We start from the raw sequence: 23,025 nt of genomic DNA on the forward strand, positions 1-23,025 counted from the left end.
TTCATATATCTGACTGTCTCTTAATGGCATCCATAATTATTGCATGGTTTCATCTGTCCTTATAACTTCATGGTTTTGTTTGTCTGTTCCGATAGCAGCATAAACTGTTCCCCCTTTCTCCACGCAGGCTTTCTGACTAAAATGCTGATCTTTAAAATATTCTAGTTGAGAAATCTAAATTTATTTTTATATAGCGATTTGCATATTTTTACCACATTTGTGGAAACAATTATTTTCAAAGGAAAGGATACATATTTGAAAAGTAAGATTTAAAAGTTACAAGATAAATATTGCAATTAATTGATGATTAAAGAGAACTAAAGAATGAATTGCAATTAAAGAGAACAAACAAAAGTAGGATTGTAGTTGTGCTGATCGCAGCGAGTGAAAGCAACACGTTGTGTTGAGTAGGGTCCAGTTGAACTGTTTAATGTTTGAATCAGTGTGTGCTTAAGAACCCAGACCCAGCAATGTTGGTTTCCAGGCCAAGGTCTGCCCTGCATTCAGAGCTAACCCGGTTGCTGCTAGCTGCGGACTTGCCCGTAACTGCTGGAGCCAGTTTGTTTGCTACATGGCCGAGTCACCACATGGCCCCCCGCCCGCCCAGAGCCGGCGATAGGAGGAGCAGAGTCCATAGCCTACACACTGTCAGTTCTTTTAGGTGGCAGGCTTTGTCGTCATGGGGATGGCACCACAACTGGGCATTCAAGGTCTAGATGCACCGGTTTGAGGGTGTCAATGGTAAAAGTCTCTTCACAACTGCCAATGTCGAGAATACAGGTTGTCCCATTATGGTGCATCACTTTGTAGGGTCCTTCATGTTGTCACTGCAGGGGCGGTCCATGCATGCTTTGGCAACCGAAAACATATTTGCTCTGTTGTAAGTCCTTGGGTACGAAAGAGGGTATTGTTCCGTGGTGGGACATCGGAACTGGGGCTAGTGTTCCAAGCCGCTCCCGGAGTTTAGTTAGGACCACTGTAAGTGTGTCCTCCTGGCCACAGGGTACTAGCACAAACTCATGGGGAACTGTGAGCAGGACTCCATAAACCAGTTCGGCTGACAATGTGACCAGGTCCTCCTTGGGTGCCGTGAAGATGCCAAGCAGTATCCAGGGGAGTTCGTCCACCCAGTCTGGCCTCAGAGGCGTCCATCAGGGCTGACTTCAAATGCCTGTGGAAACGTTCCACAGGCTGATGGACTGCGGGTGGTAAGCAGTCATTCGGTGGAGCTGTGCAAGAGCAGACCACAAAACTGATGTGAACTGCACACCCCTTTCCAAAGTGACGTGGGCTGGGAGTCCGACCATGCCACCCAGGTGGTAATCAGGGGTCTTTCACATGTCTTTGTGGCTGTTTCAGCAAATGGGAGAGCTTCTGGCCACCTCATGAACCTGTCCACCTCGTTGAACAGGTATCTTGCTCCTCTCTAAACTGGCAGTGAGCTGACAATGTCCACATGGACATGCGCAAACCTCCAATGTGTCGACTAGAAGGGTTCTAGTGGGGCCTTCACATGCCTCTGGATTTGACAGTGCGTGCATGTCCTGGCCCAGTGCCTGACCTGCTTGCCTTGGCTGTGCCACACAAACCTATCTGCAATCAGCCGATGGTCACCCAGATGGAAGTGTGGGCTAAGACTCAACACTTCCAAGCAGTTGGGACAATGGACCAAGGTTGCCCGGTGGACACGTCACAAAGGAGCTTGTTACCTTTGGGCCCAATGTCTTTGAGGCAGAGTCCTGAGACGTGTCTGGCATCTCACTGTCCAGTCGTCGTGCCTCAGCTAATGCCGCATAATCCACCCCCGGAGACCAAGAGTGCATTGTTTGGACAGAGGTACATGATAGTGTGTTGGCTACCATGTTTTTCTTTCCAGAGATGTACTTGATCGTGGTGGTAATCTCTGAGATGTACAACAGGTGGAGTTGTTGTTAGATGACCACGGGTCCAAAACTTTGGCAAATGCGAAAGTGAGGGGCTTGTGGTCTGTGAAGACTCCAAATGGCAAGATACAGGACCAGCAGCTCCCTGTCGAAAGTACTGTACATATTGTAGATGCCGGCTGAAGAAAGCGAGCGGCTCCAAGCACGCCACTAACTGCGTTGGAGGCATCCACAGTGAGAGCAGTGGAGATGTTGACCCGGGGGTGGACCAGGAGCATGGCATTTGCTAGTGCTTTCTTTGCTTGTTTGAAAGCCACCTTTGCCTCCTCTGTCCAGGTGACTTCCTTGGCCTTGCTGAACATCAAGCTGAAAAGAGGTCGTATGATCTCAGCTGCTGAAGGCAGGAAACGGTGGTAAAAGTTGACCATCCCACATATCAGTGCTGGGCTGGCGAATTGGAGGATGGCTTCAACTGTTGCAGGCAGAGGAACAGCTCCAAGGCAATCGATCCAGTGTCCCAAGAAGTCGACGGCGAGTAGGCCGAACTGGCACTTGATGGGGTTGATAGCCAGGCCGTAGTCATTTAGGTGATGGCAGAGTACGCTTAGATGTGCTAGATGTTCCTGGCAGGAATGGCTGGTGATAAGTATATCATCAAGGTAGATGAACAGAAAGTCCAGATCTTATCCTACTGCGTCCATCAGGCATTGGAACATCTGCATTGCCTGAGCAGCACTTTGAGGAACTCAAACAGGCCAAATGGAGTAATGAGGACCATCTTGGGTACATCATCTGGGTGGACTGGTATCTAATACCCTCGGATCAGGTCAGTCTTCGAAAAGATGCACACCCCATGCAGGTAGATCACAAAGTCCTGGATGTGTGGTACCGGATAGCGATCAGACATAGTGGCATGTTCAGCCTCCTATAGTCGCCAGAAAGTCTCCACCCTCCCACGGACATGGGAACAATATAGAGTGGGAAGGCCCAGGGGCTATCAGAACACCACAAAATCCCCATCTCCTCCATTTTCTTGAATTCCTCTTCTGCGACGCAGAGCTTATTGGGTGGTAGCCTGTGGACCTGACCATGAAGTGAAGGTCCTTGTCTGGGGTGGAGGAAAGCTGCAGTACGATGATCGAAGGGAACTCCGATAACACTCTGGCGAACTCGTTGACAGAATAAGTGATGGAATCCAGGTGCAGGGCCAGTAACCTGGCCTCACCAAGGGATAAAGTCTGGAACGTCTTCGCATTAACCAATTGTCATCCTTTCAAATCCACGAGCAGGCCGTGTGTGCAGAGGAAGACCGCACCCAGCAATGGCTGTGATACTGCACCCAGCGTAAATGTCCATGAAAAGCAGCTGGATCCAAACTGCAAGGGGATGGTTCTTGTGCCTGGGTGCATATGGTGTTGCTGTTGCCTACCGCAAGTTCCAGTCCAGTTCTTCTAGTTCAGGTATCGTAGATTGAGGGGGATGGGACACTGATTTCCACCCCCATGTCCACCAGGAATCAATGCCCAGTGTGTTTGTCCCAAACATAGAAGAAGCTATCATGGTGACCCTGTAGCCATCAGCTGATCTTGGCATTTCCCTGGAACAAGCATAGTGGTCGGCAGCGGTGGGCCTCGGGGACCCTCCTTTGATGATAAAAATACTAAGACTCAGAAGTAGAGGTGTTTCCTGGTTTGGTTGTTAAGGGCTTTGCTGCTGGGGTGTGGGAGGTCTGGGCTTTCAGCCATGTTCTGCCATTTTGTTTGGAGCACCACAGTACATCCGTGCAAGCAGCCACCCAGCGTGGGTCATCTGCTGGCAGGAAGCTGATGTCTTCTGGCATTTGCTCCAAGAAGATCTGTTAAAAAAGCAAGTAAGGCTTATGGCTGTCTGCTAATGCTAGCATATCGTTCATCAGGGCTGATGGCGTGTGGTCGCCCAGGCACCCGTATGCAGTAAACACATGGCCCATTCACGGCAGGAGAGGCCAAATGTGCGGATTAACAGGGACTTGAGTGCATTATACCTGTCTGTCACCAGGGGCTGATGCAGAAAGTTGATAACGCAGCCCGCTGTCTTCTGCCCCACCTGGTGGCATCTGAGACAATTTACCTGACCTGGAACTGGGTCTCTGCTTGCTTGAACCAGACCAGGGGATGCATGGTCCAGAGGGTTGGCAGTTTAAGGGGAACTACATTCTGTTGAGTCAAGTCCAAATGCTGGGTCCAAATGCCGTTGGACTTTCAGGATCACCAATGTAGTCGCGCTGATCGCAGTGAGTGAAAGCAACACACTGAATCGAGCAGGGTCCAGTTGAACTGTTTACTGTTTGAATCAGCACACACTTAAGAGCCCACTCCCAGCAACCCCCATGCTTTGCGGGTTGGAAGTGATGTGGGTTTCCTGGCTGAGGTCTGCCCCACACTCAAAGCCCTCCCGGTTTCCACTGGCTGCAGACTTGGCCGTGACTGCTCGAGCCAGTTTGTTTGCCAAAGGATGATCAAAATGTCTGTTTAACTTTTAAGAAATGTAATGTGCAGAGTGCAAAGATTACTAAATATTCATCAGTCGTGTCATTTAAGGATCTTGTGAAAAACATGTCTGTATGAAGTTATATCATGAAAAACTCTTATATCTAATGCTTTATTTCTAGGATTGATTAATGATTGGGCTGGGTGCATTGTTTTCCACAGTTAACACTCAGTAGCTGAGCTGGCATTAGATAAAGTACCAGAGTTTATCAACTTGTGCCCATTACAAATTAGTTTTATTGAAGACAAAAAAAAAATGAATTTAACACTTTCTACTATATGAGTACTATTCATGGAAGGTGAACAATAAATGAAAAGAAAGACATCTTCTTCGGAATTGGAAATCATACTGATTGCTTAATGTTCTGACAAGTTTGTCGAGCATGAAAATCAAAAATATTTTACCCACAAAAAAATCAAATTACAGGCTATTTAATTGAAATGAGCAGTAAGTACACAGACAGATAGGGGTAGAGCATTGGAAAATAGGAAAGGTTAAGGTCTAGATTAGTAAGGGATTGCTTAAGGTGGTATGTGAGTAGGAAGGGAAAGTTGAGAACCACGGCTCTAGACCCAATTGTTACTAAAATATTTTGCTTGAGAAAAATTGTCATTGGCCCATTTCCTTTGGAGTTATGAAACTGTGCACATATGCAGTCAATTAGGTATGATTAAAACAGTGGTTTTCAAAATTTTTCTTTCCACCCACCTACCACCTTCAGCAATCCTTTACTAATCACAGAGCAGCTATGGCATAGGGATTACTGAAGGTGGTAGGTGAGTGGAAAGAAAAAGGTTGAGAACCACAGGTAGACAATTCTTGCTAACCTAGTTGTGGCAGAAGTGCATTATTGCTCATTAGTAGGAAGAGAACCCTCCCCTAGTCTCCTGAGTCATTGTGAGTAGAAGAGGACCCTGCTCCGGCCTCCTGAGTCATTGTGAATGGAAGTGCCTTTTTGTTGCTTAGATGCCTGTTGTGAGCAACTGTTATACTTGGAGGGAAACGGGAATTGTCAATGTATGTTTGAGGTATAATTGTTACTAAAAAGACATTGGATGGTGGTGATTTTTTTTTTTAGAGAGCGGCTGGAGAATATCTACAGTAGATGTAGTTGTGTTTAAAGTTAGTGAAGCACAAATAAAAATCATCAAGAGCATTGGAAATTTTTACATAATTTCTTCCAGGTAGGAGAACATTCCTCGTGAAAGTTATCACTGTCATCGGCTTCCGTTAGTTGCATTTCACCTGTTCTCCAGAGATACTCTGGAAGTTCTGGCACAGAATATGAATCTAAGAAACAGTTTCTCTCACATCCATAAAAGTACATGGAAATTAATTTCATTAGGGTTGCAATGATTACTAAATCCAGCATGTACAGCAGTGTGAATTTGGTTCAGAGTGCAAACTTTTTTTGAATATTTTATTTTAGTTTTCAGACTTACGAAGTCCAATAATCAAAGCCATCCATATACATATTCGTACCCAAAGTCTGTATTTGTCCCCAACCCCCACCCCCACCTGTCTCAGCGAATACATTCCAAAAATTTATCTTGATCCAGATCATCATGGGGCACACGACCCCTATTGAAACCTGTATGAAAAGAAATAACAGTGGGAAAGTCATTCAAAAGAAATCACTGAAAAGAAAAGGTGCATCACCTGTGCCAAGTCCCATTTCTGTAATCACATCTCTGGCCTGACTGGGATAGTTTAGCCGTATCCCTATTTAAAAGGGGAGAATCAGTCTATTTGAGTACCAATTTATTGCAAGTAAGGTTGCCATACTCTAATTAATGTGTCATATTTCCTCCATAGATTATATATGTTTTTCTCCAGAGGAATGCAACTCTGCATTTCCATATTCCATCATGTGGTATTTAGCTAGGAGTCGGACTGCCACAAAACTGCTATACACTTCCTGGCTACGACCAAAGCGACCTTCAGAAATAAAATTTGGAACTTAGTCATTCTAAACTGCACTTATCCAATATCCCACAAGAGGAACAGCTCTGGATTCTGTGGAAAATCCACTTTAGAGTGTCCCCTATGTCTTCCCAAAAAAGGTCTCACCTTTGAACACAACCAGGTAGAGTGGACAAAAGTTCCCACCTTCACACCACATCTGAAACACATCTCTGAAATCTCCATCTTTGATTAATGTAGTTTCTGTATCTAGTGTTGATGACCCTTGTCACATTGTCCAGAACTGGATCCTGTCACCATTCTTCATTGATTGTTGTACCCAAGTCCAACTCCCATCTCTCCCTCGACCTTTGTAGGCCTAGTTTAGGATGCTCAAATTGGAATATATAATTTATCTTAGAAATAAATTTACACACATTCCCCTTTTGAATTAGAATCTCCATATCACTATATTCATGCAGGGTCATAGCTGGTCCCAATTTTTCCCTCAGAAAAGATCTTATAGGAGAAAAATGTTCTGTTAGACAAATCATACATGTTTCTCAATTGCTCAAATGACATAAACTGCCCCACTTTGTAACAATCCTTAATATACCTGATCCCACTCTGGCACCAGGTGTCCAGAATCTTATTACCCAGAGTCAAGGGTATTATTCTGAGTCAGGGGCACTTTGGGGGACACCCCCACTTTCCATTCAATACCTTATTTTATCCTTTTCCATGTTGAAGTACATTTTTAGGATGGGGTCGTCCGTTTTCTTTGAGAATAGTTTTACATCCCATTTATAAATAAATTCTTCGGCTATCTTTTCACCTAACGAATGCAACCCAATCTGCGTCCACGCTGGGGCCCCGACTCCCTCAAAGAGAGAGGTGATAAATCTCGCTTGGGATGCCCAGTAATGCTTTTTAAAGTCAGGTAATTTTGAACTCTCAATTTATAATTCCATGTTAATATTTCCATGGAGATTCTACCCACTTTCCCATTCCACACTCGTTAAGTACCTTTTTTAAAAAAACCCGAGGCAATGCAATGAGTAACGACTGTGAAAGGTACAGGAGCCTTGGCATTACCTTCATTTGCCACAGTTGATTCTGCCCATCAATGTAATGGCCAGGTCCTCCTCAATCTTCTGGAGCAAATGGATATAATTAAGCTTATACAAATTCCTTTTCTACTTTGACCCTCAAATAATTTATACCTTCCTGCCACATATATACTGATCATAATTTCCATTTGTCAGAGGCATAACCTTGCTCTTATCGAAATTTACTCTACCCGAAACCTTCCCATAACCCTCCAGTATGGTCCTCAGCCCGGCCAACAACCACCCCCCTCCCCTGGGATTCGTCAAATATACTAACACATTATCAGCAAAAACGTTGATTTTGTGTTCCACCTGGCTCACATTGTCTGGATCCCACCAAATGGCTTCCGCCAGAGGCTTCATATCTGGTATGAATAGCGCTGGAGACAAAGGACAACCCTGTCTACTTGACCTGTTTAAGGAAAACACCGGGGATATCTGCCCATATGTAATAATTTTGGCTTGAGGTTTATGGTAAAGTGCCTTGTCCCAATTGATAAATGTTTGTCCCAGACTGAATTTCTCCAGCCCTTGAACAGAAAATCCCACTCCAATCTGTCAAAGGCCTTCTCTGCATCCAAAGCTACAGCCAATCCCGGATTTGCCCTTGACTGTGCTAGATGTACAATACTTAGCAGTCTAGCCATATTATTTGCTGATTGCCTCTTTTCTACAAAACCCACCTGATCTGGGTTTGTTAACTTTGGCAGAAGTTTCACCTGCCTGTTCGCCAATGCTTTTGCAATAATTTTGTAATCTGCATTCAACAACAAGATACGCCCTTATGAGGCCATAATGATCACTGTTGAAAAAGATTCCAGGAGGGTATGCGTCTCCGCTGCCTGATCTAACACCTTCATAAGAAGGGGCAACAAGTGATCCTTGTAAAATTCGACAGGGAAGCTATCCTCTTCCAGGGATTTTCCCACCTGCAAAGAGCCCAGAGCATGTTCCATTTTATCCGTAATAAATGGGGCACTCAACCCCTCTTGCTCCTCCTGTCCTAAATTTGGCAAGTCTCATTGGTGCAAGAACTTGTCTATTTTGACAGGGTCTCCCCCAACTCTGATTAATAAATTTCTTCATAGAATCCTTTAAATATGTCATTTATTTCTTTTGGCTTGTATGAGATCTTGCCTTCCCCTGTCTGTGGCCTCCTCCACCCTCACCTGCCAGCACAAGACTTTATGGGCTCTCTCCCCCAGCTCATAGCACTGCTGTCTAGATCTTAAAATAAACTTTTCCATCCTATATGTTTGCAATGTATTGTACTTGAGCTTTTTATTCATCATTTCTATAGTTCTCTTCTGTGCCTACCCTCTGATAGTCCTTTTCCATTTGTGTTATCTCCAATTCCAGATCATTAACCTTTCTCGTATACTATTTTTTGACATTTTTGGTGTACCCAATTATCTGGCCCCTTAAATAAGCCTTCACTGTGTCCCATATCAGGAAGTTATCCTCAGTAGTGGGGAGTTTACCTCACAGAACAAATCTATTGGAGCTCTCACAAAGCTACAAAATTCCAGTTTTCCCACCAACGTCATGTTCAGCCACCTTGTATATGCTGGGGCCTGTTTATCTGTCATTAAGATCGATACCACCAAAGGTGAAAGGTCTGACAGCAGCCATGCCCTGTACTCGGCTTCCACTATCCTACCCTCCATTTGGGCTGACGCCAAGAAAAAAATTGATACAAGTGTAGGAGTCATGTTCCCGCAAATAAAAAGAGTAATCCCTCACTCTCAGATTCAGCCTTCTCCAGACCTCTATATAATTAGACTCCTGAGGTCACGTGATGCGGAGAGAGTAGGAGGATGTGGACCCCAGGAACTCCCAGACATTAAAGGAAAAAAGCCATAAAAGTCAAAGTTAGAAGAACTAAAAGGTCCAGACAGCAAGACAAGATTGCTTACCTGCCAAAATGGGGAAGAAAAATGTGAGCCAGCAAAAGATGACCAGTAAAATGATTGGGAATAGAGATTCTCGATTCAGCCTGACTCGACAGGATCATGATGGTGCAGGATATGGTGGCCTCCATGGTAATGGCCGCTATAAAACCTGAGGAGAGTACCCAGGGCTAGCCCGGGGAAACAGTCAACAGTAAGGCTGATAACCCAAAAAGTTGCAATAACATGGTCGGGGACCGGTCGTTAGGAGATGGGGCCCAGGAAGGGGACCAACTCCCATGATGGCTAGAACTCCATGGGCACTCGAGTCTGAATCCCATTGGATGGTAAGAGTGTGAAGCGGGGGTGTGCAGGAAACCTCAGCCCCATGGCAGGAGACTTTAGCGCATCAAGTGGCAGAGGGAACAGTTCTTCCCGAGCGACAAGCACAAGGCACATAAATGCGAAGCATGATGGTCGGCAGGCACAGAAAGAGGGGAGCGCGGGAGACCTCTGCCCTGCAATGGCAAAGGTGGCAGAGGCTACGACTGACACATCCAGCGATAAGGGAAGGAGCATGACAGCTGGCAGGCTTGGGAAGAGGGGAGGCATGGGAGATCTTGACCTAGCAGAGGCAGCTGATACTGTGACAGTGATGGTGGAGGCGACATGGTGGCCAGTAGCAGTGGCAAGAGAGAGGACGTCGGGCAGCACAAGGTGGCCAAGGTGATGACAGCAGGGAGTGGAGAGGAACCCTCATTGTGGGTTATCCTGGAGGCGATGGAGAAAATGGAAAAACGATTCTTTTGACTTAAGCAAAATAAAAGACAGTTGAACACTAAACTGGACAGATGTGAAAATGTTTTAAATGTTTTAAAATGAAGAGTGGTTGAGCTGGAGGTGGGAACAGGGGATAATAAAGTAGTGAAGCTGGAGAAAGAGGTGACAATGTGAGGGATGGAAAGGAGCTGCCTCTGGCAGAAAATTGATGCTCTAGAAAATTATAATAGGAAAAATATAATAAATGCCCTATGGCATTTTTCCAGCACTGATTGCTGGAGACCTGGGGAGGGAGAAGCTGGGGGAGTCAATGGAAATAAAATGGGCCCACAGGTTCTTCCTCTCTCACCCAGGCCCTGGTCAGAGGCCACGTTCATTACTGGTAAAACTGCTGCGCCACCAAGACCAGGAAAAGATTTTGAGTGCTGCAATTGCAGGGGCAAAGGAAAGGGGATGGGTTGCTGGAATTAGATGGTAACAAAGTGTTTTTCTACCCGGATATAAGTGGGGCCCTGCTACGCCAAAGGAAAGAGCTGGGGCCAATAAAGAGGGTAGCAAAGCAGAAGGGATACAAGAGTACAATTGGATACCAAGAACTTTGAAGACATCAATGCTGAGAGGGGAAGAGAAAATTCTTCTCCGAAGCAAAAGAAGCCTCCCAGTTTGTCAGACAGCCTCCAGTTTGTAATAACTAACAATACTGGAATGGAAATTATTAAGATACTATATTAAGATACTATATTAAGATACTATGGGTTAACAATGATTAGGAGCCTAAAAAAAGTGGTCAATGTTTCATGAAAAGTGAAAATGCATTTTAAATAATGATAGTGGACTAATAAGAATTAAGAGTCTGTGGTTTGTGCATTAAAATAAGAATGGGGAAAGAATGTGACAAGAAGGATCATCTGGAGTGCTCGGGGAAGGTGGGCAGAGAGGCAGATGGGTGCAAGTCACACAACCTATTATATGGAGGGGGATGGTTATGAAATTGGGGAACCAGTCACCAAAGGAAGGTGAAGGTGTAATGCACTGCAGCAGCAGTAAGCAGACACAAACTTGAAGACTGTACAACAGGCTTTATTTGGCTAAAAGTCTCTGCTACAGTAGTAGCTGTGATGGTGGCTCTGACTGACTGCTCAGGAGAGGCTGGCTCAGGACAATACCCCGGTCGGGTGATTGACAGCTGGCCGGGTGGAGTTAGCCCCCTAGGGTCTATTCAGGTCAGCTGATTGACAGCTGGCCAGGTGTAGTCTGTCCTCTGGTGGTCTTCCTGCAGGTACAGAGATCGCCCTCTGCAGTAGGCTAGTGGTATATCACCACATTCACCCCCTTCTTTAAAATTGTCCAGGGGGGGTTGAGTAATAGTCCCAGGAGGTGTTTACATATTACAGATTGACGGTCCAGTGGCCATCGGAGTCTCTGTGACCATTGCAGAGTTGGCTCCTGGTTAAAGGTCAGCGAGGGTGTACTAGGTGCCTGAGGGCTAGTCGGGGTGGTTGGGACGGGCACCAGAGCAGTTGGCATGACATAGCGTGGAGTGGCCGGGTCGGCCTGGATCGGCAAGAGGGGAAGCTGCTGGAGGGGCAGGGAGATAGGTCGAACAATGAGTCGTGAGTGGGCCATGGATGTCCAAGGTAGGAAGGATGCGTCGGGTTGGCGTGGTCCTGGGGCGGTGGAGGCTGTGCTGGTGTTGGTGTCCCTGCTGGAGCAGGATTCCTGGTCAAGACGGTGTCCTCCTGGCCACTAGGGTACCTGATGTAGGTGTAGTTGTGATTGGTGTGGTGGAGGAACACCTGCTCGACCAGGGGTTCGGTCTTATGGGCTCTTGTGTGTTTACGTAGGAGCACCAGTCCCGGATATGTGAGCCATGCTGGAAGGGACATTCCAGTCGCCGATTTCCTGGGGAATGAGAACAGGCATTCATGAGGTATCTCCTTTGTTGTCATGCACAGGAGTGACCTGATGGCGTGGAGCTTCTTGCCAGTAGTCCATGGACCAACCTTTGGACCTGAGGGGCAGGAGGACTGCCTTCCAGATCACTCCATTTTCGCGCTCCTCCTGCCCATTGCCTTTCGGGTTATAACTAGTCATGCGACTGACAAGTTGCAATGCCCCATGCTACCAGGTACTGGCACAGCTCCTCACTCATGAAACTGGACCCCCGGTCGCTGTGGATGAACGCGGGGTAGCTGAACAAAGTGAAGATCTCTGTCAATGCCCTGATGATGGTGGCTTTTGAGGTGTCTGAGCAAGGGATGGCGAAAGGAAAACGGGAGTACTCGTCTATCACTGCAAGGAAGTAGGCATTTCTGTTTGTTGAAGGCAGGGGGGGCCTTAAAGTTAATGCTGAGGGATTTGAAGGGCTGGGTGGCCTTTACGACGTGGGCCTGGGGTGGGCGGAAGAAACGGGGCTTGCATTCTGCGCAGACCCAGTATGCCTCAGTCATGGTCCGGACTTCCTGGATGGTATATGGGAGGTTCTGGGCTGTAATGAAATGGTACAGGTGTATCACACCGGGTGGCAGAGGGATTCGTGGAGTGCCTGCAGCTGGTCATCCTAGGCCGGCGCACAGGTCCAGGATAGGGCGTTGGGGGAGTCATTGAACTTCCCCAGTCGATACTGGATATCGTAGCTGAACGTTGTCAGCTAAACTCTCCAGTGCAGGATCTTGTCGTTTTTGATCTTGCCTTTGAGTGTGGTTCTGAACATGAACGCCACTGCCCGCTGGTCATTGAGGAGTGAATCTCCTGCCTGCCAGATAGTGGCACCAGTGGCGGACCACTTCCATGATCGCTTGGGGCTCCTTTTCAATGGCGGAGTGCCCGAGCTCAGAACTGTGGAGGGTTCTCAAGAACAAGGCAACAGGTCGCCCCTTCTGGTTGAGGGTTGCAGCAAGGGCCACATCGGAGAGGCACCTGCGGAAGTCCTTGAGCGTGTGTTGGAGAGAGAGTTCATTTAATGGGTGCATGCACTCTGGATCAGGGCCAATGACACCATGCTCCATGATGTACCCCAGGATGGCAAGGTGGGTGGTGCTAAACAAACACTTCTCTTTGTTGTAAGTGAGGTTCACCTCCTCGGCCGTCCAGAGAAATATCTCCAGGTTGGCATCGTGGTCCTGCTGGTTGTGGCCACAGGTGGTGACACTGTCCAGATATGGGAAGGTCGCTCTCTGATTGTGCCAGTCTACCATGTGGTCCATTTTGCGCTGGAAATCAGAGACCCCGTTAGTGATCCCGAAAGGAACACGGCAGAACTGGTAGAGGTACCAGTCTGCCTCGAAGGCGGTACAGGGCTTATCCCATGTGTGGATCAGGAGCTGGTGGTAGGCCGACTTCAAGTTGACCATGTCAGCTGTCCTGGGTAAGAGGTAGTCGTCCAGCTGAGTGTACTGTTTAATGGTCTGGCTGAAGTCTATGGCCATCCTCGGTTTGCTGCCCCCTTTGACCACCAGGACCTGGGCTCTCCAGGGACTGGTGCTGGGTTCTATGACACCCTCTGCCAGAAGCCACTTTACCTCTACTCTGATGAAGTCTCAATCAGCTGCGCAATAGTGCCTGCTCCTGGCTGCTATTGGAATGCAGTCTGGCATGAGGTAGTTGAAGAGGGCGGGAGGGGTGATGCGCAGTGTGGAGAGGCCGCAGGTGGGCTGGGGCTGGTTGGACACCGTGCTGTGAAGTGTGAGTGGGGGTAGGGGCCCATCGAATGCGAGGGTGATGCTCTGTAAGTGGCATTGGAAGTATATCCCTAAGAGGACGGGTACAAAGTTTGGGCATGACCAGGAGCCTGAACCCATTGCATGTCTCCCTTCCCACAGTTAGATCGACGGAGCAGTGCCCAACGGCTGTTATGGAGCAGTCCTGGCTGCGAACGCTATGGCAAAGTTCGTGGGGTAGATTTAAGTCTTAGTGTCCGGGCCACATTAGGATGTATAAAACTCTTGATGCTGCAGCTGTCACATAAGCATTTAGTTATCTACCGTTGATAGCAACATTCATCATCGAGCACCCAAGTCCGTTTAGAATGTCTCTTTTAAATGTACTGGTCGCTAGGACCAATTCAGAGTCCGAGTCGCTGTTCCCCGATGGTTGAGGTGAGTGGCAGCCAGTGGCGGTGTCCACAGGCATGGGGTGCGTCAAGTGGGCGGTCTGGTTGGTGCCCATATTGACTACGTCCTGTTCTGGGTGGAGGGTGTGGTGCAGTATCGAGTAGGCCCGATCGGCCCAAGATGGCGGCGGTGTTCAGTCAGCGCAAGGTGGCAGCACCCTGGCTTGCTTTACTCCCCGGTCGCACCGCATGCACAGGCGATAGTGTCATCAAAGGGGCCGTAAATGGTGTTTTGGCACCAGTGGAAGTGGCATATTTGGCATCAGCGGAAGTGACATCATTATCAATCCTGGCAGGTGAGGCTTCAGCAGGTATGGTGGCGCCTGTGGTGAATACATGGCCACGGTGCCTGTCGAGGGCAGGGCCGGAAGTGGGGCTGGCGAGGAGGATGGAAGTAGTGGGATGAGCAATGGTATCACCCAGTCCTCGCACATGGTGGGGTCCGGGGTAGGGGGTGGGTAGCGATGTGAGGGAAACTGAGCTGATGGCAGGCCTAGAAAGGCACATTTTCTTGCCACCTCGTGAGCAGAACAGGTTCCTGGCCAGGCAGTTTTTATGAGATTGTCGGCCTGACCCACACTAGGACCCACAGTACTTACAAGGGTGCTGGGTGCCTGCAGCATTGATACTCTCTTCCACCACCAGTCTCTGAGTCACGGCAGCCATCTGGGCCAGCCACGCAGAGGCTTGGGGGAGTCGGGAGTTGAAGACTTCTGCATGGAAGGCTGCAGCCTTCAAGGAGCAGACCATCTCCACAGTTCAGGCAAGTGAGGAGATGTTATCTTCCATCAGCTTCTGCAGGATGGTCTTTGAGTGCAGACCTCGGACACAGATGTCCCTGATTAGTCGCTCCACTTCCTTTTTGTTCAACCTGGGCTCTGCCAAACATGGACGGGATTCCCAGGTAGACTTCAGATGTTCTCACCTGGCTGCTGGGTTCGGATACTTAGCAGGTATCTGGCTTATACCAGGTTAGTCAGGGGCTTGTACATGGCCTCCAGGGTAGCCATTGCTTCCGGGTCCTTGGTGCAGTCCTTGAGGGCTTGGAAGGCACAAGGGCCCATCTTAGTGTGGACCACCACGAGTTTCTTCTGGTTCATATTGACCATGTCAGAGTGGATCTGGATGACTGCCTTGACCGCGTGCTTCCAGATCTCGAAGCGGGCCTGGGCTTCAGGGTGCCAAGAGTCGATTTCCAGGCTCCTGACAGTCAGGAGCTTTTCCATGGCAGGTTTAACTTTTAGCCAAATAAATTGTGATGCACTGCAGCAGCAATAAGCAGACACAAACTTAAAGACTGTACAACAGGCTTTATTTGACTAAAAGTCTCTGCTACATTAGTGGCTGTGATGGTGGCTGCGAGTGACTGCTCAGGAGAGGCTGGCTCAGGAACATATCACGATCGGGTGATTGACAGCCTGCCGGGTGCAGTTAGCCCCTTAGGGGTCTATTCAGGTCAGCTGATTGACAGCTGGCCAGGTGCAGTCTGTCCTCCGGTGGTACAGAGATTGCCCCCTGCATTAGGCTAGTAGTGTATCACCACAGAGGGGACAATGGATGGAACAAGGCTATAAATTGGGGATGATTACTGTCTTATTATAATTTTGGGGGTTTTTTCCCCTCTTTTTTTGGGTTTGTTGTCTTTTTTGTCCTTGCCTTATTTTCCTAGGGTTTGTTGCAGGCCTGGCGGGCTGGAGCAGATAGTTGATGGTAAAAGATCGGATGAATAATGGACATGGGGTAGAGGTGCAGAAGAAACACAGGTCTGAGAGTCTTCGGGGCCATGACTAAGAGTATAAAGTACGTTAGTTTCAATGTTAATTGCCTGAACGGAATGGTGAAGAGGAAAAGAGTCTAGGCATACATTAAAAAAAAATGGGAGTAGATCTGGCCTTTCTCCAAGAAACTCACTTAAGAGTGAGGGAACACCAAAAATTAAAAAGGGAATGGGTGGCCCAGGTAATATCCTCCTCGTTCAGCTCGAATGCAAGGAGGAGTGGTAATTCTGATAGGGAAGCATGTTCCTGTGAGAGTGCAGAATGTGACTACAGACAGAACAGGAAGATTTGTAATGGTGCACTGTCAGATATATTCAGAATCATAGACCTTATGCCCCCAACTTTGATGATGAAAATTTCATTATCGAGCACTTTCCTAAGATTGGCAGAAGGAAAGGAGAACATTCCGAATGGGGAAGATTAAAATTTTTGTCTGGATCCTGTCTTAGATAAGTCAACAAAGAAAATAACTAATACAATGGCAGCAAAGGCTACTATGGCTATATGAAGGAGCTGAACTTGATAGGTGTGTAGAAGCAGAAACATCTGAGGAAGAGGGATTATTCCTTCTACACAAACAACATGACTCCTAGAATAGATTTTTTTCTTGGCTTCATCCCATACAGAGGGTAGGATCATGGAGGCTGAGTACATATTGAGGCTTCTCTCAGATCATTGACCTCTGACATTAACAATAGAAATGCCAGATAAGCAGAATACTACAGTATTAATGTGTTGCTGCTTAAGAAGCCGAAGGTTTGTAATTTTATAAGAGCGCAGATAGACATATTCTGTGAGGCCAACTGTACCTCTATTCCAGATAAATTCCTCCTATCGGTTACCCTCAAAGCATATTTGAGGGGTCAGATAATTGGATACACCAAAACAGTGAAGAAAAAGGGAGGTGGACAAATTGGAACAAGAAATTACTCACTTAGAAAAGGATTTCAAAAAAATCAGATTCAGAGGCCAACTGCAGGGCTCTAGCAAATAAAAAAATGAAATACATTCAAACGTAAAGTGTGGAAAAGGCCATAATATGGTCAAAACAAAAATATTATGTACTGGGGGGAGAGAGTCCATAAAATCCTCTCTTGGCTGTTGAAGACAGAACAGGCCTCAAGGACGATCAATGCGATACAAGCTGGGAATGGCAGGGTCATGTACAAAACAAAGGAGATCAATGAGACCTTCAGGGAATTTTGTGAGGGTCATGCAAATCAGAACTAATGAGGGTGGGGGGGAGGTTCTGATAAAGTCAACAGGTTCCAAATTAGAGCTTCCCAATTGAAACCCATAAAAACAGGAGGACCTAGATCTTCCCTTCACAGAGGGAGATATGGAAAGCATTGAACTCGCTGCAGACTAACAATTCTCCAGGGGAGGATGGACTTCCACCTGAGTTCTATAACGAATTTAAAGATTTACTGATGACTCTCTATATGGAGGTGATAGATCAGGCAATGGAGACCCTTACCCTCCCAGAATCTTTTTCGACAGCAATCATTACGGCGATTCTTAAAAAAGACAAAGATGCGCTAATGTTGTCTTCCTATAAACCCATTTCACTGTTAAACATAGATTATAAGATACTTGCCAAAGCCTTGGCAAATAAATTGGCAAAATTGTTTCCAAAACTAATAAACAAAGACCAAGTGGACTTTGTGCAAAAAAGACAGGCAGCAGATAACTTTGGCAGAATGTCATGTATAATGCATTTGGCACAAACCAGAATCAAGAGAGGTCTGGCTGTGGCCCTGGATGCAGAAAAGGCATTTGAAAGGTTGGAGTGGGATTTTCTATTCAAGATGCTGGAAAAGTTGGGGTTAGGGCTAACTTTTACAAATTGGATAAGGCCGTTGTATCATGTCCCCAAGGCTAAATTTGTCCCCAATGGACAAATTTCTCCAGCTTTCCCACTGACAAGATCAAGTGTAGACAATGGTACCCAAAGTCTCCAGCCCTGTTTATACAGCCATGGAGCTGCTAGCCGAAGCTATTCACCAGAATCCAGACATGAAAGGTTTTAGAGCAGGCCAGGAAGAACATAAAATCAACTTAATTGCAGATAATGTATTGATGGATGTGACAGACCCAGCAAACTTGCTGTGCAAGCTGCGCTCTACTCTGGAAGACTATGGGGAGATCTTGAAACAAGAGTGAAATTATGCACTCACTGAAGGGAACTACAGTAAATGTCAAGAAAACAGCTATTTAAAGTGGCCACAAAATGAGATCAAGTATCTAGGAGTCAGAATAGACAACAACTTGAATAATTTATATAAACTAAATTATACCCCATTGCTTGAGAGAATCAAGGAGGACTTAAATAGGTAGATGTCCCTGCCAATAACCTTGGTGGGAAGAATCAACTGTATTAAAATGAATGTGTTGCCAAGGCTTCAGTACCTCTTCCAGACATTGCCCGTGATGTTGCATCAGGGATTCTTCCAAAATTTGTTCTCACAATTAAGAACATTTCCGTGGAATGGAAAGGTAGCCAGGGTCTCTATGGAAAAATTGAATTGGGATTACAGTCTAGGTGGACTACAAATGCCAGACTTCAAGAAATACTATTGGGCAGGACAGTCAAGATACATCGCCTCACTCTTTGAAGGGGGAGATGTACCATCCTGGGCACAAATTGGCCTGCACATGATGGGCAAGAAGGTGGCAGAGGACTTTATTTATTGATATCTGGAAAAGCAGGCAGCCCTATACTAAAACAAATCATCACTCTCTGGAACAAAATTAACCAATATTTAGGTATCAAAGTGGGACTGTCACCAAAAACACCCCGACTCCAAATAGATTAATACCATTAATGGTAGGTAACGAGATCCTGGAGTCACAGTGGCATCAGGTGCATAGTGGATTGTTATGAGTAGGGGCAACTAATGTCATTTGAACAACTCAGACATAGTATGGCTTATCAAACAAGACGTTCCACTGCTATCTTCAGATAAGATCTTTTCTGCAGGATAAATTGGGTCCAACAATGGCCCTGCCAAAGTGCAGTGATATAGAGACCATGATTCGAAGGGGGGACACATAGAAGTTGATCTCACCAAAGTATCTCCTGCTCCAAGCAGAAGGACGCAAACCAGGCCTTCACAAATCAAGGCTGTAGTGTGAGTCGGACTTATGAGTAATGATTGATGAACGGTGCTCTCCGACCTGTGTCAAACCAGCATGACTACAATTTTCTGCACCAGCTGTACCTGACGCCACAAAAATTGAACAGATCTTAACCAGAATGATCACATCAATGATTCATATGCAGAATTGAGACAAGAACCTTTGTGCACGCAACCTGGACATGTACCAGGGTGAGGCCCTTTTGGGTGAAACTAGGTCTAGTCCTGGGAAAAATTATAGGTAAAGAATTCCCACAGGACCTTGAGTTGTTCCTGTTGGGAAATATAATGGACATAAGACTTACAATGAAGCTGTCCAAATTCCAAATCCAATTCGTAATGATCGCATTGACAGTGGCCTGGAGATGCATAGCAGTTACCTAAAAATCCGACTCTTGCCTGAGCATTGCACGCTGGAATAAGGAAATACAAAGTTGTGTTCCCCTAGAGAAGATCACTTACAACATCACTTACAACTTAAGGAAATAAATGCAATACTTTAAAAAAATTTGGCCCCCACACAAGTTCCCTAAGAGCATGACTATAGGTAGACCGTTGTGTCTTATTGCCCTGCCTTCCCCATCTACTCCTCAACCGCCTTGGGTGGGGAATTTGGGGGAGGGCACAGGAGATCTATCTTATCCTAACCAGTTAAAGTCAAGAAAGAAGCTTGAGCTCTGACCGCCGTGCCATGAAAAACCCACAAAATCCCAATATATGTTTCACACCTTTGTTGTGAGTGTCCTCAGTGTCCTGTATAATTGTGGTTAGTTAAACTTTGAGTGTTAAATAAGGAGGGGTTGGGGAGGAAGGGAGATAAAATAACTTGAACTCTGCAGAAACTGTATAAATAGGTAGATGTCAATTATAAATTGTTGTCAATGCTGATTACGTTAACATTGACACTGATAATGTTGATAACTGAGTTAAAGTCTGGAAAATCATAAATAAAACATTTTTTAAAAATTCAGTTCCTTTATCCTCATGACCCTCTTTATAGATTTATCCATGACCTGATCCAGGCCAAATTTGAAATCCGCTCCAATCAATACCTTATTTCCACCCCCACCCCCACCCTTTAGATAATTTCAAAAATATATCCTGTATAAACTTATCATCATACTTTGGGGCATATACATTTATCAGGGTACAGGATTCCAAGTTAAGTTGACAATGCATCATCACAAATCTCCCGACGGGGTCAGTGAACCTCCAGACCACCAATGGAACATTCTTCCCTATCAGGATAGCCAATCCCCTGGTTCTGGAACCAAAGGAGGACGACACCACTTGACCCATCCACCCCTCCTCAACTTTGTATCTTGATGCGTGAGGTGGTTTTCTTGTAAAATTACTATGTCCATCTGCATCTTTTTAAGTTGTGTCAAGATTCACACTCTCTTTATCGTACCATTAATCCCATTGACATTCATACTTACCACCTTAATTATCTGATCCATTATCTCAGGGTCTTCCTGATATCCTATCCCATTGACATTCATACTTACCACCTTAATTATCTGATCCATAATCTCATATCTTCCTGATATCCTCCCCAGCCCCCACCTCCCTTTCAAGTCTTCCCTTGGCCTTTCTGCCCTCTTTGTCCTATCAGACCTTGAACATAGATTTACACACCCACCAAAGGATATGTCAATTAAAGAAAATTAAGAAAAGAAATTCAGCAAGTAAGACAATATAATGTATCTTTCCCCCGCCCCCCCCCCCCCCCACTAATTCAACTCCTCCTCCACCTTCTGTCCCCCTAAACTCCTGGCACCACTAACCCTATGATTGACACCAATTCCCTTACCAAACTGAGGTGTGCACACAGCACCCATCTTACTCACTCCTTTCCCGTGTCATCCCCAAACTCCTCTCATATATACAGGCCCAAATAACATATCAAACCTTAAGGCAGAACTTAATAAGCAATACAGCATATTTACAGTAATAGATATATAATATTTACAAATATATATTCTCAAACAGAAACCCTCCTTCTTAGCTTATTGCCCCTCCTCCTGGGTGGCCACTAAGGATTTGGTGAATCTCATCGCCTCCTTTGAAATTTTTATTTCTCTCTCCCCCCCCCCCAGGGCAATATAACCTTTAGCATTGCTGGGTGTAATAATCTATATTCTAATGCTTTGGCTCACAAGACCTTTTTCACCTCATTAAACTGTTTCCTTCGCTTCAGCAATATCACACTAATGGCTGGATTAACTGCTTCCACCCACCCCCCACCCCCATCCTCAGCAGCTGCTTGAAGAACCCTTTCCCAGTCCTGAAATTCTCAAATTTCACCAAGACTGACTGAGGCCATTGCCCTCCGCAATAGAAACTCTCCCTGTCAGATCTGCCACTGCCCTCTTTATCTCCCCCATTTCTTTTGAAAGTCCCTTTAAAACAGTCTTTAATCTGGCCTCCAAGAATGCCTCCACCCCTCTGACACCTTCACCTGTTACGACAACAGGCCTTCACTTTCACCTTTCTCCTCTTCCCCTTCACCATCACTCTCCATGCCACTTGTCCTCGACCTCTCAGCCATCTCCTCTCGCCATCCAGAGCCTCCTCTCCTCATCTGCTGCCAATAGGGTCTGCCTGGGCCACAGGTCAGGCTGCTCTCCCAATATCGCATGTGATTCTGTTCCCATCCGCTACCGCCAGCCCTTGAACCCCCGTGCCACCCTCGACCTGCTTGATGTTGCCACTACTGCTGCTGCCGCAGCTGTCTCCTTCAGACCCTTCCTCTGTTGACATGACGTCCCACGGCCATCATCGCTGCTCATAGGCTCTTCACTGCCTGCCTGTCTTAACTCTGGGCAACTCTCTCTTGATGGAGAGTCAGCTGCGAACTCCCACAGTGGCCTTGAGTGAGCCCCGCCGACCTCCTCTTCCACAAGGTTCTGCAGCCTGACATCCATTGGGCTTCACATTTCGTTGTGGACTTTTTGTCTCTCTTTCAGAAGAGCTCCTGGATTCTGCTCCTACTCGCTGTCCACCATCACATGACCTCATTGGCTCCTGGTTCTTGACTCTATTCTTCAATCAGTTTTATTTCCAATTTAAGAGCAGTTTTTGTAAAATGTACTGAATTTTTTTTTAAGTTGGGCAGTTTGACCTGGGAATAAAAGTTTATTTTAACAAATGATGGGCTATTATAAAGAAAAATTATCTCCCAAATTTTAGTAAGAGTGATATTCTTTCCCTTTCAGATTGGAAGTGTGGAGTCTTTTGAATATTCTTTCACTCTATCTAAAAGAAAGGTGATTAACCACATATAATACCATTTAAGTATGATTATTGGTTTCAGGCCATTTCGGCCCATGAGTTTCTGCCATCCAATTAACCTATACCCCTGGTACATTTCAAACAGCGGGAGGAAACCAGAGCCCCTGGAGAAAATCCACACAGACATGGGAGAGCGGGGAAAACATGCAGACAGCGCGGGATTTGAACCCAAGTCCAATCTCTGGCACTGTAAAACAAAAGTAGCACTAACCACTATGCCCACCATGCCGATCTTAACGTGGCTGCTCCCTACCGTGGCAGTCACATGCGGAGCCGGTTCGCCTGCATCACGATGTGCCACAATGGCAAGAAATTAGAAGAATATTAATAAGCATGGATAGGTTACAGGAAAATAAGAAATGGAATAGGATTGTTTTCTGCAAGGCAACAAGGGATGTTATTTGGTACATCAAGTCTGAGGTAGGGAAAATAGAACAATCAGTGTTTCAGAATTCTGACTGCTGGTCCAATAACTTGAGCACTGTGTTTTGTTTACTTCAAGTTAAACAATATGGACTGATCAGAGTTTGGAACCTTGGAATATGTCTGAATTAAACTGAATGGCTGTTTGCCATGTGGACAAGAGCATTAGCATAAGGTTATTTCAGGACAA

The 23,025-nt window shown here is 46.2% G+C and overlaps 1 protein-coding gene across 15 annotated transcripts in view; it reads left to right on the forward strand.

The window, feature by feature from the left end:
* LOC138761350 (uncharacterized) overlaps positions 1 to 23,025 on the forward strand; it is a 125,219-nt gene that overhangs the window by 74,395 nt on the left and 27,799 nt on the right. For 12 of the 15 annotated variants that reach the window (XM_069933364.1, XM_069933374.1, XM_069933384.1 and 9 more), the window contains one exon: positions 22,337 to 22,387. The exons of 2 other annotated variants lie outside the window; for them this stretch is intronic. In XM_069933364.1, the coding sequence (XP_069789465.1) occupies positions 22,337 to 22,387 (51 nt within the window). Of the gene's footprint in view, positions 1 to 6,227; positions 6,309 to 22,336; positions 22,388 to 23,025 lie in introns of those variants that run through there. One more of the 15 variants, XM_069933416.1, reaches the window with a different exon arrangement.

Source organism: Narcine bancroftii, chromosome 1, assembly GCF_036971445.1.
Source record: "Narcine bancroftii isolate sNarBan1 chromosome 1, sNarBan1.hap1, whole genome shotgun sequence".
Taxonomy (NCBI): domain Eukaryota; kingdom Metazoa; phylum Chordata; class Chondrichthyes; order Torpediniformes; family Narcinidae; genus Narcine; species Narcine bancroftii.